Source organism: Desmodus rotundus, chromosome 8 (genome assembly GCF_022682495.2).
Source record: "Desmodus rotundus isolate HL8 chromosome 8, HLdesRot8A.1, whole genome shotgun sequence".
Classification (NCBI taxonomy): domain Eukaryota; kingdom Metazoa; phylum Chordata; class Mammalia; order Chiroptera; family Phyllostomidae; genus Desmodus; species Desmodus rotundus.
Genome location: NC_071394.1, coordinates 31,802,562 through 31,820,719, shown reverse-complemented (window position 1 = coordinate 31,820,719; position 18,158 = coordinate 31,802,562). Strand labels below are relative to the sequence as shown.

Below are 18,158 nucleotides of genomic sequence, written 5' to 3'. Positions count from 1 at the left end.
TGAGGAGACAAATGTCCGTTGTTTTAAGTTGCTAATTTGGGGGGTGATTTGTTACCCATCAGCAGACAACACACCCACTGTGATCTTGGCTAAGCTGGAAAAATTGAGCTTCTGCCTCCTCAGCTATAAAGTGGGGGCTAATGTATTTATACCATTCTCCTTTGTTCCCAAATGAATGTATGACTAATTTCAGGGGTGTGGAAAATACAGGAGAGCAAAAATTAAAAGAGGTGGGAGGCTAGAGAAACAGGGGTGAGGGATATAAAAAAAGACATGGGAGGCTAAAAAAAATAACATATTACACAATCTTATATAACTGGGCCACGATCTAACTCCTCCAACCTCATCCCCCACCACCTCCCCACACAGACAGGTATTGATTCAGTTCAGAGTCTAAAAATTAAAAAAAGAAAATTCAACTACTTAGAAGACATATATTTTCCTTAGTACTAACATGGACGAGCATCTCCTTGGGCACTGCCCTAAAACAGACACCCCGCGGAGGACACGCTGAGGCCTCACATACACAGATGCACCCAGCGTCTTGGATCTCACAGGCTCCTGACGGCTTTCCTGCAGCAGGACCGCTGTTAATACCACCATTCGGGGCGAAGTTTTACAAGTGCTACAGCTCACCTCTAAAAAACACTTGCCTTTCATACGCTACTGCTCTGGACTTTCCATCCTCATAAATACTAAAAACAGCCCATTTTCAGCCACAAACTTAATGGCAACAGTTTTGGAAAATGCTGGATATTCCAATTATTTTCCCATATGCCTTCTACCTCAGTAAGAACCTTGGCAGACATCAATGTCCATTCTCACGGTCACCCACGCAGGGCTTTGAGCCTCTTTAATACCTCTGCCTTTCTACCCTTTCTTATTTACTTAGCCACCAAGTCCTAGCATTTTCATTACTGTCTCCTCCCTTTGTTCCCTCCTTTACACTCTTCCTGCCATTGTCTAGCTCTACATTTTAACTCTTTACTCCCAGATTTAGGTAACAGCCCTGTCTTAGTTTGGGCTGCCATAACACAATACCACAGACTGGATGGCTTAAAGAAACTACCAACATTTACTTCTCAGTTTCGGAGGCCGTGAAGTCCAAGAGCAAGGTGTTGGCTGCTTCTGTTCTCTGGTGAGGGTGCACTTTCCTGGCTTGCAGACAGCCCCCTCCTCTTGTATGTCTTCCCACGGGGTGCGGAGGGGGAACAGGTTTCCTGGTGTCTCTTCTTACAGAGCAGTAACCCCATCAGGTGGGGCTGGATCCTCAAGACCTCATCTAAACCTAATCACCCCAAATGCCCCACTTCCTAATACCATCACATTGGGGGTTACGCTTCAACATATGAATTCAGGAGGTACAGCTGTTCAGTCCACAGCAAGGTCCCAGTCACTCTCAGTCTAGCCTGATGCATACGGTCAGCAGAGCACTTTTTCTTTCCTTTCATATGATTTAATCAAGTGTCAACCTGGACCTAGACTGTAGGAAATCAAAACCCAGCCTTTTGTCCCACCTCTTAATCCGGTTCTTCACCCAACACAGCTCCTGCACTCAGACCCGTTCCCGCTCCTCTCCGGGCCTTGCCACACTGTGAGACCTAGAATGCACCACTCCACCTCCGCCCCTCTGGGTTACAATTCCATTCTTTAACCGGAGTTCAACCCCTAGCTCAGAGCATTGGAAGTCTCAGAGTCAGAGGGCCTCTAAAAGGCCACTCTGTTCAGTCCTCAGCCTCACCCATTCATTGTCCATTCACTCATCCAATATTTATCAGGTACTTCCTGAGACAAGTAAAAATAAGTGTGATAAGTTCAGCCCAGAAAGAGGTCTGGTTTACACAGGGAGACTAGAATGCAAAGGATTACAATCTAAGTTCAATGTTCAAGACATGAACAAAGGGTTTTAGGGGTACCTTTTTGACATTTGTCGTCTAGATTCTGTTTGAATACCTCCAGTAACAGGACACTCACTACCTAAAGGGGGAGCACATTCCATTTTCAGGAATCTATGACCACATAAACTTATATTGAGTTTAAATCTAACTTCTACATATTTATTCTAGTGTTTCAAATTCCAGAGTTTTCAAAGATAAATTTAGCTTTCTTCTCATATGGTTGTCATTATTTGAAGACTACAACATGAATATCCCTAAAATTCTCGTATGTCTATTCTAGGCTCTTCACCCTGCTGGCTGCCCTCCCCTGGCTCTAGCCTTCAGTTTGGTGGGGATTCTCCAAGGCAGAGTGGAGGGAGGCTACTACCTCCATGTACCTTTCAGGGAAAGAATGGGGGACTCTGAGTACCTTACTTCTTATAGGCAGTCATAATTCCCAGTGATTCTCTCTCTCACACACCTTAATACTCTGTTCTCCAGAAGCCTGTTGTACAAATTTGAGTGGCTCATACTGGGGCTTGTTGCACACTGTCTTGAATTGTCCATTAATTTTTTTTCTTCTTGTTCTGATTGGTTTTTTTTTTTGCTTTATGTTCCAAATCATTCGATTCTTGGCTTCATCCACTCTACTGTTGTTTCCCTGTAAATTTACTTATTTCAATCAGTGTATCCTTTGTTTCTCAGTAGATCTTTTTTTATGCTCTTGAGGTCCTCACTAAGTTCCTTGAGCATCCTTATAACCAGGGTTTTGAACTTGCACCTGATATAGAGCTTATCTTCATTTTGTTTAGTTCTTTTTCTGGAGTTTTGTTCTGTTCTTTCATTTGGGCCATGTTTCTTTGTCTCCTCATTTTGGCAGCCTCCCTGTGTTTGTTTCTGTGTATTATGTAGAGCTGCTATGACTCCCTGTCTTGGTAGTGTGGCCTGATGTAATAAGTGTCCTATAGGGCCCAGTAGCACAGCCTCCCTTATCACCCAAGCTGGGTACTCGAAGTGTACCCTTTTGTCCATTAATTTTTTTTAAAATTTTATATCTAAGCTCTTTATCTAAACAGGTTTCTTGGGGTACTTTTATTATTCATGTTTTCCTTTAATGAGTATTTGAATGAATGAGCCAGTTTTAAGGGGGAAAAGTGCTGTGGTATGCAGATGCCGCTCCCTAAAAGATGTACACATCTTAATTCCCAGAGCCTGTGAATATGCTAGTTACTGGTGGATTAGGGTTGCTGAGTTCGATCACAAGGGTCCTTTAGAAAGGAAGGCAGAAGAGATCAGAGTCAGAGAGTGACCTGCTACACTGCCAGGTTTGAACAGGGAGAAAGGAGCCATGAGTGAGGAATGCAGGCAGCTTCTCGTGTTCGAAAAGGAGAAAACAGATTCTCCCCTATAGTCTCCGGAAGGGGATGCGGCTTTGCCAACATCATGAATTTAGCCCACTTCGACTCATGTCAGACTTCTGACCTCTCGAACTGTAAGATATGTATGCTGTTTGGAGCCACTAAATTTGTGTTGTTACAGCAGCCATGAGACTCATTTAAGTGCTACCACTTGGTACTATTTGCTAGCCATCGTTTGATATTTTCATTTAATTATCATTAATCCTTAAAACACACCTTTGATTTTTAGAAAGTTGAAGCTATTGGGTAAATCTGAAAAGATTACCTGAACTTGGGTCTCTCTGATTCCAAGTTATATCCATTTCAAAAAACTATGATGCCTTAATTATGGATAAAAATCACAACCGACATATTGTGCCTGAGTAATCTGCTATTCTGATTAGACTTCAAGATCCCATTTTTCCTAGCAGAAACTGGACACATAATTCAAGAGCTATTACTAACATTTGTCTTTTACTTCTCTGTCTTCTTTCTGTCCTTGAACTTTACTCTCTTACTGATACTCTTAAAAATATTTTAAACTGAACATAACTGTTATACAGATTAAGTTGTTCCATACCATAGAATCAACGAAAGTATATTACTAGGATATAAATTGACTACACTAGGTATTCACCTACAGATACTCTGGTTTCTAAGGAAAATAAGCTTTTATAGCCACAATTGGTTTTCCTGAAAAAACATAACCAGCCAGCCCTGGCCGTTGGCTCAGCTGGCTGCATCGCTGTTTGTGCACAGGAAGGTTGAAGGTTCAATCCCCAGTCAGGGCGCACACCTAGACGGATGATCCAATCCCTGGTGGGGGCAAATGTGAGAGGCAACTGAGAGATGCTTCTCTCTCACATCGCTGTTTCTCTCTCTCTCTCTCCTTCCTCTCTCTCCATGAATATATCCTCGGATGAGGATTTAAAACAATTAAACACAATGACCGATGAAACCATGCAGCACTCTGACAAGAGTGGTCATTCAGTAGTGATACAATGAGCAGTGAAAAGTTTATTGCTGGCCACAGACACAATAAGCATAGGTGGAAATTCTGCAATTCCAAGGATGCAGTTTGCCATCAAACCCATAATGAAAATGTGAAAAAACTTTCTTTAGTTCCTTAATTACCCCCAAAGCACTCACCTGTGGCATCATGGCCCCTTTTTCATTTGAAATGAATTTGTTCATTCCTTATTGGGCACCTCTTGTGTTATAGGTGGAATTAGCAGTCACTATAACACAGCATCTCAGAATGCTGTGGTAAATGGTTCTTCTGCTTCCCACTTGTATCATCCTGAGGCACATTACCCTCATCAGTTTCCTCTCCTGTGAAATGGATGTAGCACCTACCACGAGTATTATGAGGATATACTAAGGCAATGCATTTAGAACAGGGGTGGCTAGTTTTCATTATATGCCAGGCTATGGGTTTCTAATCAGTGCATAAGAAACAAGGTCTGTGCTCTTGAGAAACTATACTCTAGTAGTTGAAGTGTACAGGTAAGCAAAGAATTTTAGTTTTTAAGACGTGTCACACCAGCAGCTATTTTTGAGTCATTGCATAGGGGTTCCTGCTACAGTCTGCAGATTGGTATAACCTGATTCAGAGGTGCCCATGACCTGGCAATTATTGTAAAGAGTGTTCCAGACCCACCTCAACGTCTCAGTTCTCTTTCAGTCCTTCTTTCACCTTTTACCCTTTGCATTCTGGGGAAGTCTACAGAACTACACTGAAAGAAAAATTAATCTCGCCAGACTGTGCTATGGCTAGGCAATACCACCACTGCCTCCCCCACCCCATACACGTATCCTCAGCATTCAAAGATATGCCCGCTACCAGAGATTTTTGAATTATTCACCCTTTGCGGGTCCAGAGACCTGCTGCAGTCCTTATTTTTCATCCGTTGTCGTGTTAAATGAGTGCTCAGAAATGTCCGGCCTGCAGGCCAGAAGACTTGTCCCTTATTTCTTGACAGAATAAAGCTTTATTTTTTTCCCCTTGAACATACTATTGTCTTATGAATTCTGATGAGGCCAGAATGCTTTTAAAATATTAAATGTGAAAGTGCTTATTACAGCGTCTGGCCCACAACAGATGAGCCAGAGTGCCTGTGGTTTCTTTCCTACAGATGATTTGCCATTCTCAGGGCATAGCTCTAAATAACAAGTTTCAAAGAAGCAACTCTCAACACTGGGGTGGTAATAAAACAGGTACCTATCGCTGATGTACTCTGAAATTACTTGTTGATTTCCTATCCAAGACCCTTAGGGAAGTAGGAGCTAAAGAGGACTGTGGTAAGCCAGCCTCTTTTCCCTCTAATTGCTCATTATGGCAAAGGTGACAGTTAAGTCATTAACCAGCAGACCAACAGCACCTTAAACCCATGTACAGGTCTTTTTTAAGCTTCCTGGCTGGCATCCCTGAGACTCTGCTGGGCCATCTCCATGTTGCCGTAGCTAACCTCCAATAACCCCAAGGGTTTTATCACTCGCCCACAAGAGCACCAGGCCAAACTGGTTAAGCACTTGCTCATTTCCAGGTTTATTCCAGGGCAAGAAAATGATCAAGTGTTAAGGATCTCAAACAGGAACTGTCTTTGCATTTTTGATGTAACAAAAAGCATGCGTGTGGACAAAATTGGTGCTTTTACACACTGTTTTCTCTGTACCACACTATTTTTGAAGCCCCTTCCTCTCTTCTTGCCTGCCCTTCTCTACAACAATCCTGGGTTGTTTCAGTGCTACCTTCGTACACCTTCCAAGTGTCAACAGATGTGAACAGGTGTTCTGGTGGCTAAAACAGTCTGTGGGGTCAGAGCACCAAACTCAAGGATCTCCCATAGCCCTGGCCAGAAGGCCATGTGTTGATGACAAACAGCACCTTTAAAGCAAACCTACTGAGTGACCAAACAGAGCTCCATGAGACAGGAAGAAAGCCAGGCCAGAGGGGAGACCAAGCTGAGATGCTAAGGAATCATGCCCTCCACCCCCAGTGGTACAGTTACTTCTTCTGCAGGACTGGGACTTTTTAAATAACATACATATACGAAACCATACAAGTTTGCAGCAGAAGAAAAAACTGACACCTCTAAATGAGTATTTTAAAGCTATTACTTTGGGGAACCTTTATTCTGATTCCAGAAATACCCTGGCATTACCTTCGATACTCATGACAAATTCTTTTGACTATATTTAGTGGTGGCAAATACCAGTTATTTGAGATTGGGTGTCATTTTCAGAAACAGCCAGGTCATTCAGAACTAAGAATCACAAGATGGGGAAATCAATACTATTTTGGTATAAAAACCAAGGTTCGGGTTACAGGGAAACAAGATGGAGTTTCCTATGCAGATCTAAAAACAATTTGAAAAGGTAATTTTAAAAGTGCTCTGAATAATGGCAATGTTGGTGTCAAATAAGGCATATGCTACCAAGATGACATAAACTTTGAAGAGGTTATTAACTTGGATGCACAATCAGTCCTCCCATATCCATGGGTTTTGTATTCACAGATTCAACGAGCTGTGGATGGAAAACAGTTTCTTTCGATCTGCAGCTGGGAATCTGTGGATGTAGAGGTCTGACTGTACACCTTGTTGAATGCCATTTTATATACGGGGCTTGAGCATCTGTGGATTTTGGAATCCATGGGGACAGCAGTGTCTGGGACCACTCTCACCATGCCAAGGGATGACATTCTGGAGTCTCAGTACTCTACTTTCACAATCATTAGGAAAATGTTTACAGACAACAGACACACCTAGTATAAATCTCACTTCTGAGTTTCAAGCAGAAACTTAAAATAAAAACGCATCCTTAGCTTCACCTAACTGGTCTTCATGTCTGCAGAGTAGGGGCTAAGGGCTAGTGACACTCTTTACGTAAGACTCTCCAGCCTATTAATAACATCAACTGATGTGTAATCGAACTGTAGAACATCGTGCACTTGGGGGTCTGGGTCTCCTACTCTCTACGAGTCCTTAATGTAAAACAGACATACTGACCTGGACGCATGTCTATAATATTGATACGAGCCCTACTTACATAGCTCTTACTACTGCTGCTTTGAGTTTTCTTAGTATGATACACATTTACATCAACTCAATGATATCTTTATTTTTACTTTTTATGACTACTTTGATTCCTATCTTCCATATGAGAGAACTGAGCCAGAAAGATGTTGCCCAAGACCCCAAACAGGAAACTGCAGAAGTGGGATTGGAAGCCTGGCAGTCTGGCTCCAACTATGTTCTAATACACTATACCACACAATACTGCTTCTATGAGACAAGAGAAAACCTGATACATTAATCAAATAATCAGTAGGAAAAAGGACAATGAGGAATACTTCAAATTTATGGGAAGCTCCTTTAGAAAGTAGAAAGAAAGGGGTGAAGTGAGGCCAGGACAAAAGCCACATAGAGCTGCCACAAGAGTTCATGGGCAGCCTAGGGATAGGCAAAAAGGCTTTGCTCTAATTTATTTAGAGAAAACAGCAGGCAGCTGGAAAGACCCGGGCGGGTTACAAAGAACCAGTTCCTGGCCCTGTTTTCCATAGATCGAGTCCTTCCTTGGTTACATAAAAACCACATGATTCAAGATTAATAAAAATAAAACTCCACAATACTGTTAACATGAGTTTTTATATCCAGTCCACATCGCTTTGTGGACTTTGTTGGCTAGTAAACACATACGCTTAGTTAACAGTTTTAACACTAGGGAGGATAAGTGCAATGATCTACCTGGTATCTCCAAGGAAGCTTTCAGAACGCACTACCCTTAAAGAGGGGATATGTGTGGAAGGAGGCAAGTGACGAAGCCCTTGACATGTCTTCCCTCTATTTGAGAATGCCAATGCCACCCCAAACCTAACCTAACAGAAGCAGAAACTGAGTCTCATAAAGCGAAAACGACTTGAAGGTCCTCTGGACTCCAAGTCGAGTATTCTTCCCACTTGTGCAGACTGATTCTACCCTCTTCCTTGTAACCATTCAAGGCAAAAGACACAATACTGCTTTCAAAGCCACTCAGAGAACCAGAGCACGCACCAACCCTACAGGGGAAAGAATTCCTTCACAGAACTTCCTAAAGCTTTAGTTTAGACCGGTTTCCTCTCCCTGGGCCCTTGAGAGGTGTCCAGAAAACATCCGAATTAATGCTCCTAAAATCTGCAAAGTATCAAATGAACAAGGCAACAGACACTCTCAGGGTGTTGTGTGTATATTCCAGGATGAGGCAACAAGGATTTTAGGTCCCTATTAAGCAGGGAGCCGTCCCTGGACCCTACTTATCCCAAGAAGCCTGAGCCCACCAGCAAGGCGCATGGGAAGCTCGGCCGCCAGGCCGGCCATACCTACTGCTGGTCCCCCGCCGAGGTGAGAGGGATTCGCGGAAGCCTGCCCGACGGGGAGCGGTCGCTCCCCTGGGGCCCACGCGCGTGGGGATGCTGGGACCGGCCCAAGTACTTCTTCTCTTCCCGGCCCTCCGCCAACCTTGTCACCACCACCCACACGTTCACCGATGCCCAGCCCCGCAGGTCGCCGTCCCCCTGCCTGGCACCGCCCCACCTTCCACCGCAGCGCGGGCGCGGTCACGTGAGCCGGGCCGGTAGAACCAATGGGCAGCCAGTGCCGAATGGAAAAGCTTGTCTGACCCCCATTACGTCACACGGCTGGCTGGGCGCGCGTCGCTGTTTCGCCCACCCGCCGCGGCCCGCTCGCCGCCGCCCCGCCCACTCGCCGCTGCGCAGCCAATCGCGAGATGGGAAGCGGCGGCTGGAACGCGCGGGCGGGCGGGGCGGGGCGGCGGCCGGCCGTGCAGGGGCGGGGGCGCGGAGTGGGCCTGCCGGGGGCGAGGAGCCGCGCCGGGGAGAGTTGCATCCGCCCGAGTGGAAGGAGCGTCGGGTGGTGCTGCCGCCGCGGCCGTCTTCTCGGGAAGAAGCGGCTCTCCTGCCGTGCCCGGTTCGTATTCCCTAGCCCGGCCCCACGCCACTCTGTCTGAACCCTCCACCCGCCTTGTTGTGAAGGGGGTGCTGCGGGTGTGGGGCGCGGCGGCACAAGCGTGGGGTGGGAGGACGGGCGGCCGGGGTCGGGGAGGGACAGGCCTCGGGGCGCCAGGTGCGCGCGGGGTGGTGGAGCGGCGAGCGGGCCGGCGTGGCGGCGCTGGGGGGCGCCACGGATTCGGGATGGGGGTGGCCGCGCGTGGCCGCTCTCGGTACTGGGACGCTGTGGGGACCCGCGGAAGGGTGAGCTCCGGGGAGGTGCTCGCGGGCGTTGCGTCGTCTGTGCCCGAGGGTCTCCTCTTACACACCACGGGGTACAGGGTGACTCTACGGAAAGCCCGCCGCAGGCTGCCACTGGTCTGGACCGAAGCTGTGGCCGCGTGGAGCCGGGCGGGCAGCGGGCGGAGGATACAACGCGCCCGTGGGCTCCGCGCCCGGACTAGATGAAGGGGGTGGTACCGAAGCGCGCCTCTGCTCACATCTGGGCCCCGGCCGCCTTGGGCTGTGGCTCTGCTTTTCCCGCGGGGTGGGTTGGTTTATTTGGTTTCCTTCTTGTCCCCACCCCTTTCTCCATCCGTCCTCTTCCGCCCCCTCCCAGCCCAGCCCCTTTCACCAGGCTAGAACCAGACCTCGCCCCTCCCCCCCCTCCCCGCCCGGCTTCCTCCTCCCCCGCCACCGCCTCCTCTAATATGCATCTCTGCCTTGCTTTCAATGGGCCGGTGCTGCTGTCGCTGCTGCTGTCCGCGCGGGTTGTGGATGTTGTCGGCTCCGTGTTGTGATGACAGGAGAATGTGTGTGTGTCCCGGGCCCAGACGAATTGGTAGGTATTCACTTTACCTGCGTTGGGTACCCAGGAAGGATGGCGACTGATTCCGTGTGTGGAATTAAGGGGCGAGGTAGATAGAAGAGAGGACAAAGGTTTCCTGGACCGGATAGCTTTGATGCTTTGGTGACTGCTGTTTCCAGGTACAGACAAAAGGAAATAACCAAACAAGTGCTGGCTTGGGGCTTTGTGTCTTCTGAAGGAAACTGGTTTCTTCATTCTTGGAGTGATAACAGTAACGGGAGCTGTGAAATGGCTAGGCAGTTCCAGAAAATGCTGAAAAATCGCAGTCTTTATGCAGGATGTTTAATGCATTCGGATTACATAAACTGAGTTTCCGACACATTTAATAACTAGTATAGCTTTTTTTTTTTTCACTTAAAAGCCTTGCAAAGCGGAAGAGCTCCAGAGTTGGCGCAATGACAGCATTTTCTAATTGATTTGTTTGGTGGGATTATTGAAGTGGAGTCATTTCTTGGCACAGGCTGTGCTGAGCACATCAGTAAGAATGGGTCTCTTTCCAGTTTCTGGTTGCAGCGCATCTTTTCTTATTAGTCACTGGCAAAATCAGTCAAAGACGATGCTGCATATAATGTGGCTCAGTCTGGATCATAGGATAGGAACTTTTCAGTGAAAACATAGTCAGAAATAATTTGAAAATTCGACACTGCTCCTGTTTACCAATAACTACCTTGTTGCTAATCTTGGCTTATCAAGAGCTTTCCATTTTATTTATTTAACTAGTTCAACAAAAGTTGTTTTTATGGGGCTTTTGTTGTTGTCGAGTCACCTAATATTTAGAAAGATACTCAGTGTTTGCTGACTTACGGTTTCTGAAAACATTTGAAGTTCTTTGACTTCTAAGGGTGTCTGGTCTGGTGGAGAGAATATATCACTTGTACTAGTGATGACAGGTTGCTTATTAATTACAGAGCAGTGTTTTCATGAATTTCAACTTCCCTAAGAATTTTTTTTTTTAAGAATGCGTCTTTTGAAGGCGTGCTGGGAGTTGGTGGATTGGGATGCAGTCTCAGTCCATATGCTAAAATGAATAAGTGAAAGATACAGTTGATGAAATTTACCTCTGCTTTTTTGTTTTCAATCTTGAGAACCTTTGCTTTGAAGAAAAATGCAGTATGTTATTTGAGCTTTCCTTTGCTTGCGGTGTGAATGTACTGGATTAGTCCAAGCATTTGCTGCATGACTCAGTTCTTTTGCAATAATATTTCATTCATTGTGCAATCAACTAAAAAATCATACATTTTTTCAAAACAAAGCAACATTAGGAAAGTGCAGGTTTGTTGGACTTCTTATTCCTTGATTAGATATCATACAGAGTAGGACAAAAGTAGATTTACATTGAGTACCTGAAACACAGAGTTTTTTCAGAGTTTATTACTAATTATCGTATTATTTCCCATATGAACAACTGTTCTCCTACTTTTACTCCATCCTTTATAATGAAATCCTGTTACCTATCTATCACACTCCTTTTTCCAAAAACAGACAGATACACAGTACTTTGATTCAATCTACATTCCATCAGAAATACCCATTTTTTTTCCAGTGGGATTCTTAAGTTTTAAAGTAAGCACAAATACAAACTTACGTAAAGTTACGGAGAAACTCTCTTTTCATTACGATTGGCATCTGTTTACATTTTTAATAATAGAAAATCTTTATACAGAGCATGGTATGAGTTAATGTTCTTTCTGCATGCAAACCTAACGAGATAGCATTTGTCTGGAAACCAGTGTCATGTGGCCCAACATTTGAGCACATCTCCTGGCTCAATCATGTATACTTAACCTTTGGATGACTTTCAGGTATTCAGTCTGAAGTACTATTATTTAAGTGGTTAGTGTTGATAGATTACTCTTCTTGTGGCATTTCTGTTTTCTTATTATTGCATTTCAGAATGCTTATTTAGTTATTGATCTTATTTCCAAAATTCTAATCATTACCTTCTATTACTTAAGCTTGTCTTTAACTTTGCAAACAAATCCCTACTTAAAGAGTGCAGTTAAAATGATACTGTCACTCCCAAAAGGGGTTCTGTATGACTGGCTTATATGGTGCCTATTTCAGAAGCAAATAAGGATCAGTTATTATTCAGTGCTTGTTTTTCTCTGCTCCCCCATAACCCACTTACCACTTTTTCTCTAATTACTCCTCAAAAGAGGGAGTAACACAAAAAACAAAATGTAATGTATAGTTAACACTCTGTGATATTCGTAATTCTTTTTTTCTTCTTAATGGGTTTAACCTTTGGAAGGAATGGCTGATACTAAGATTAAGTTGGTTTTATTTCCTTATTTTTTTTTGTTTATTTCCTTATTTAAAGCATTTGTAAACTCTAGTTCTTTATAGACCAAATGAATACTTGAGGCAGTACCTTAAGAATTCAGGGGAAATATTGAGGAAGAAAGATATTTTTCTTGCATAAATTATCTTAAACTTTTTTTTATCATGAAGGACCCAGTAAAATTAAACAATGAATAAATGAAACGTGCATTTGATTTTAAAGCCTCCCTTCAACACTTACTTACAAAGTGATCCTTAGTTAGAATCTGTTCTGGTATGTTCAATTACGTCTTAGGATAGCCAGGCCCAAGGAGGTGAGCCAGCTTTTGCAGGATGAATCTGGCAAGTTGGTGGAAGGACTAAGTCCCTAAGCTCACCAAATTGGTGCAGTGGTCTAGGAAATGTTGTTTGCAAGACTGTTCACTGGGGTGTGGGAAGGTAATACTGACATTTGTCTTTACTCATTATGTATAATTTTTGTGTATGTTACAATGAACATTATATTAATACAGTAGCATATGTGTCTAACTTCAGTGTATGAATATACTCTTGTTGGGGATGCACCCTAACACTTTCTTAGTCATAGCCATGTATAATTAAATGCTGCCAATTGACCACAGGTCTAGAAATAGGATGTTCATAAATGGGAAAAATCCCGTAGCAACATGAGAGATCCAAGGCCTTTTTTAAGAATATAGAGGGAGAAGGGTGATTGGCCAGGTAGACTGCCACTGTATAATGTTATGTAACACTCATCTTCTCATCTCTCCCTAGCTAAATCTATTATACACTGTGCACAGTTTGTGCTACACAAAGAAATAATGAGAACAGAAAAGAAAGGCTGGACTACTGTTCAATCCTGGGTCCATAAAGGATTGGGAAGTGCTCAGCAGAATATACCCTGTAGCAATAGTACATAGTGTGGGTATAAAATAGAGTGCCTCCTAGCACAGGGCTTAGTAAGTAGAGTCACCTGCTAAATATTTGCTATAAAGGCAAAGATAGATTAAGTAATCTGAAGTATAACTTTTTCTTCGTGTGTACCTGTGTGATTTGCATTGTAGGAATCCCGGTCCGAAGTTCCAGCCTGCCACTATTCTCTGATGCCATGCCAGCACCAACTCAACTGTTTTTTCCTATGATTCGTAACTGTGAACTGAGCAGACTCTATGGCACTGCGTGTTACTGCCACCACAAACACCTCTGCTGCTCATCCCCGTACAGTTCTCAGAGTCGCCTGAGGTATACACCCCATCCAGCGTATGCTACCTTTTCCAGGCCAAAGGAGAACTGGTGGCAATACACCCAAGGAAGGAGATATGTTTCTACACCACAGAAATTTTACCTCACGCCTCCACAAGTCAACAGCATCCTGAAAGCTAATGAATACAGTTTCAAAGTGCCAGAATTTGATGGCAAAAATGTCAGTTCTGTCCTTGGATTTGATAGTAATCAGCTACCTGCAAATGCACCCATCGAGGACCGGAGAAGTGCAGCAACCTGCTTGCAGACTAGAGGGATGCTTTTGGGGGTTTTTGATGGCCATGCAGGCTGTGCTTGTTCCCAGGCAGTCAGTGAAAGACTCTTTTATTATATTGCTGTCTCTTTGTTACCCCATGAGACTTTGCTAGAGATTGAAAATGCAGTGGAGAGTGGTCGGGCACTGCTACCCATTCTCCAATGGCACAAACACCCCAATGATTACTTCAGTAAGGAAGCATCCAAATTGTACTTCAACAGCTTGAGGACTTACTGGCAAGAGCTTATAGACCTCAACACTGGGGAGTCAGCTGATATTGATGTTAAGGAGGCTTTAATTAATGCTTTCAAGAGGCTTGATAACGACATCTCCTTGGAGGCTCAGGTTGGTGATCCCAATTCTTTCCTCAACTACCTGGTGCTTCGTGTCGCATTTTCTGGTGCCACCGCTTGTGTGGCCCATGTTGATGGTGTCGACCTTCATGTGGCCAATACTGGCGATAGCAGAGCCATGCTGGGTGTGCAGGAAGAGGACGGCTCTTGGTCAGCAGTCACTCTCTCTAATGACCACAATGCTCAGAATGAAAGGGAAGTGGAACGGCTGAAATTGGAACATCCAAAAAATGAGGCCAAGAGTGTGGTGAAACAAGATCGGCTGCTTGGCTTGCTGATGCCTTTTAGGGCTTTTGGAGATGTAAAGTTCAAATGGAGCATTGACCTTCAGAAGAGAGTGATAGAATCTGGCCCAGACCAGTTGAATGACAATGAGTATACCAAGTTTATCCCTCCTAATTATTATACACCTCCTTATCTCACTGCTGAGCCAGAGGTCACCTACCACCGATTAAGGCCACAGGATAAGTTTCTAGTGTTGGCAACTGATGGGTTGTGGGAGACAATGCATAGGCAGGATGTGGTTCGGATTGTGGGTGAGTATCTAACGGGCATGCACCACCAACAGCCAATAGCTGTTGGTGGCTACAAGGTGACTCTGGGACAGATGCATAGCCTGTTAACAGAAAGGAGAGCTAAGATGTCCTCAGTGTTTGAGGATCAGAATGCCGCAACCCATCTTATTCGCCATGCTGTGGGCAACAACGAGTTTGGGAGTGTTGATCACGAGCGCCTCTCCAAAATGCTGAGTCTTCCTGAAGAGCTTGCTCGGATGTACAGAGATGACATTACAATCATTGTAGTTCAGTTTAATTCTCATGTTGTAGGGGCATATCAAAACCAGGAATAGTGGATGAATCTTACCCTGGCGATTCTCAAGTAAAATAGATTTAAAGAACAGATAGATTTTTTTTTAATTTATTTTTTTTTATTACTTTTTTTTATCCTCACTGAAGGACATTTTTTTCATTGCTTTTAGAGATAGAGGAAGGGGAGAGGGGTGAGAGAGAAACATCTATCGGTTGCCTTGTTTGAGCCCTGACCAGGGATCAAATCCGCAACCTGGGTATGTACCCGGACCAGGAATCAAACCTGCAACCTTTTGGTCAATGGGACAACATTCCAACCAAGTCACACTGGCCAGGGCAAGACAGATAGAATTTTTAAAGATACTAAAATAATAAACATTTCCAGTGGGCCATTCTAAGCATTTACCCATTTGATCTTCCAGCTAGTCAAGAATCCAATTGATTTGGCAGTAGGGTGGTAGGATAATGAGAGTGTTCTCCTGGGTCAGACCTCATAGTGCCTGCACTTGAGGGCAATTCTGTTCCTTATTGCAGATGTCATGTGACATTGACTTCTTGTATCAGTCTGAGAAAATCAGGACTTGGCAAGTAGGTTCTTGAGTAGGTCAAAAGCAAGGATCTTCCTGGGCGTATTTTCTCAGTAAAAGAAACATTACAGTTTACACTTGCAGGCTCATTTTGACGTGAGAATATTTATTGCATGATTTCCTAGGTATACAATCTATGCATTATTCATACAAATTTGTTTTATCCTGAGGTTTTCAAATGCAGTACTTTAAGCCATAAATGACAAAGAACCAAGCAATTTGAATTTGTGTTTGTAATTATCTGGAATGCTTTTGAAATGGAAAAACGAACTACTCCCTTCTTTACCCGATTACTTAATGTCATTGAAACATTCTATTTTGCCACACACTTGAAGACAATAAAGGTTTTTAGTTTTATGTACTCTTACATTGATGTTAAATAAAAAAGAATGTTCTTAGTTTGTATTAATGAAAAGCTTTATTTAGTTTGAAATAAAAAGATCTAGAATAAAAAGACGGATATGTTTAACTCGTGTCCTCTCTAGCCACCAGCACGTCATTCTTATGTAATTCCTGAAGGCTTGGCATCTAAGTGTGTGGGTGGTAGACTGCTGCTGGTACATCCTACTTCTAATCCCACAGTGATAAGGAATTTCATCACTTGGAATTTTAAGGGTAACAAAATAATTTTAAATACCAATTTGGGGAGTAAGTAAGCCTTACCTTTGGATATTGAGACAAGGGAGGAAGTTTTTGTTTTTCACCACTTAGACATAGGTCAGTTAAAATACTTGGTTTAATAATTACTAAATGCTGTCAACATAATGTAGCTTATAAATAGGAATGTTGAGCTATACATGTGAGAAATTTTAAAAGGTTATTTTGCATGCCTGGTGCTTAATAGATCACTAAGTAGCATCCAGTGTTATTTGCAGCAGTCTCCATAATTATATGCAGTCTCTTCTAATGCCATATCAAAGTAAATGAAAATGAACATTCAAATTGGCTTTTGGGGATCTTACTTGATTTGCATCAAATGGCATTTTGTTCTTGTGTTTAATGGTGATCTGTGTACAGCTGTGCATCTATTTTCATTACTTATTCTAGCAACACTGTTAAAAGAAAGACTATTAACTATGTTTGTTCATAGAGATTTTAATACAAAACATGATCAGCTTTCCCTTGTGTAATTAGTTGAGGGGTGTTTAATAGTCCTTTCAGATTTCTGTGGAATGTGAACTAGATATTCAAGAACTCCCTATGGACTGGACACTAAAACACCATAGAACTGATTGCAAAACTTTTCCAGTTGAAAAACAGACTTAGGAAGATTGCAGCTCAGAACATCATATGTTTGTTTTTTGAGGTCTTTCCCCCCTAGTTTTTTGTTTGTAGGGTTTTTTTGTTGTTTTTCCCATCAGCTTTGAACGTTCCTTCTAGGGAGCATTTTCAAGGGGGGAAAAATACTACATATTTTTTTCTAAATGTTTTGACAGGGACTTTTTAAAATGAAATACAGACTGCAGTAGCAATTAAAACCCCTCTTCAGGCTACCATTTGAATTTCTCTTGAACACCACCCTGAAGAGTTCCGTGTTATACCTAAAAGTTTCATCTCTGTATAGTGCAATAAATACAAATCTAGTTCCCTGTGGCCATGATCAACACAGAAATTCTCACTACACGAGCGACTTGGTCTGTGGGCCAAAAGCTGGTCTGCTCCAGAATGACAATGCAGTGTGGAGTGCAAATTGTTGAAATGAAAGTAATTGGATGTTAGAAATCTGAATGTACTATCATCTGAAAGCACTTGAAATTTTATTTGTTGTCATTGTGATGTCATATGTAGAATTAAAGAAGACATGTAACCTTTCATTGTTTAGCCTTTCTTAATTTTTTTTTATTATTTAAACTTTCTAACATATGTATTGACTTCTGTATTTATATTTAACCAATGTCTCATGATATTTATAATACGCCCTTAACTAGTTAAATGGAATGGTGGTGGTGTACTCAGTACTTGATAGAAAAACTGTCTTATAAAAAAATGTATCTGTGTGAAGACATAAGAAAAGTTTATAATACAGAGAATGGTCAGAGAAATACCCACAGTGAATTAAAATTTCATATCTGCTTTCTGAATGGCCTGTGTTGGTTTTTTAAATTAAATTCATTGGGGTAACATTAGTTAATAATATTATATAATTTTCGCATACAAAATTTTAACTTGACATCTGTGTACTATTGCATGCTTACCACTCAAAGTCTTAGTTTTTCTTCTCTTACCATGTATTTGACCCCCTTTAACCACTTTGCCCTCGCCCCAACCCCATTTCTTTCTGGTAACCATTCAGTTGTCTGTATGTGTTGGTTTTTAACGATAGTAAGATTCATTAGATTCTCTCTGTAGTGGTACATTATACTTAATTTTAAAATCCAATAGATAGAATCTTAAAAACAGGTATAATTTTCATTTAATAAAATGCACAGATTTTAAGTGTATCATTTGAGATTTGGTGACCACAATCCCAATAAAGATAAAA

The 18,158-nt window shown here is 42.8% G+C and overlaps 1 protein-coding gene across 2 annotated transcripts; it reads left to right on the top strand.

Annotated features, from left to right (window-relative positions):
* Positions 1 to 9,095: 9,095 nt before the first annotated feature.
* Positions 9,096 to 17,757, top strand: PDP1 (pyruvate dehydrogenase phosphatase catalytic subunit 1). 2 transcript variants are annotated; one of them, XM_053930030.1, is made up of 3 exons: positions 9,111 to 9,240; positions 10,067 to 10,101; positions 13,473 to 17,757. In XM_053930030.1, exons 2-3 carry the CDS (start codon positions 10,071 to 10,073, stop codon positions 15,128 to 15,130), a joined length of 1,689 nt encoding a protein of 562 aa, XP_053786005.1. In that variant the 5' UTR covers positions 9,111 to 9,240; positions 10,067 to 10,070; the 3' UTR covers positions 15,131 to 17,757. The 2 variants fall into 2 exon arrangements, with proteins under 2 accessions (XP_053786006.1, XP_053786005.1); XM_053930031.1 differs by lacking the exon at positions 10,067 to 10,101 and having other exon boundaries at positions 9,096 to 9,240.
* The last annotated feature ends 401 nt before the right edge of the window (positions 17,758 to 18,158 follow it).

Coding starts and splice junctions, on each gene's coding strand:
- PDP1 (XM_053930030.1), top strand. CDS start 10,071: ATGTGTGTGTGTCCCGGGCCCAGACGAATTG. Junction 10,102..13,472: donor TCCCGGGCCCAGACGAATTG/GTAGGTATTCAC, acceptor TTTGCATTGTAG/GAATCCCGGTCCGAAGTTCC.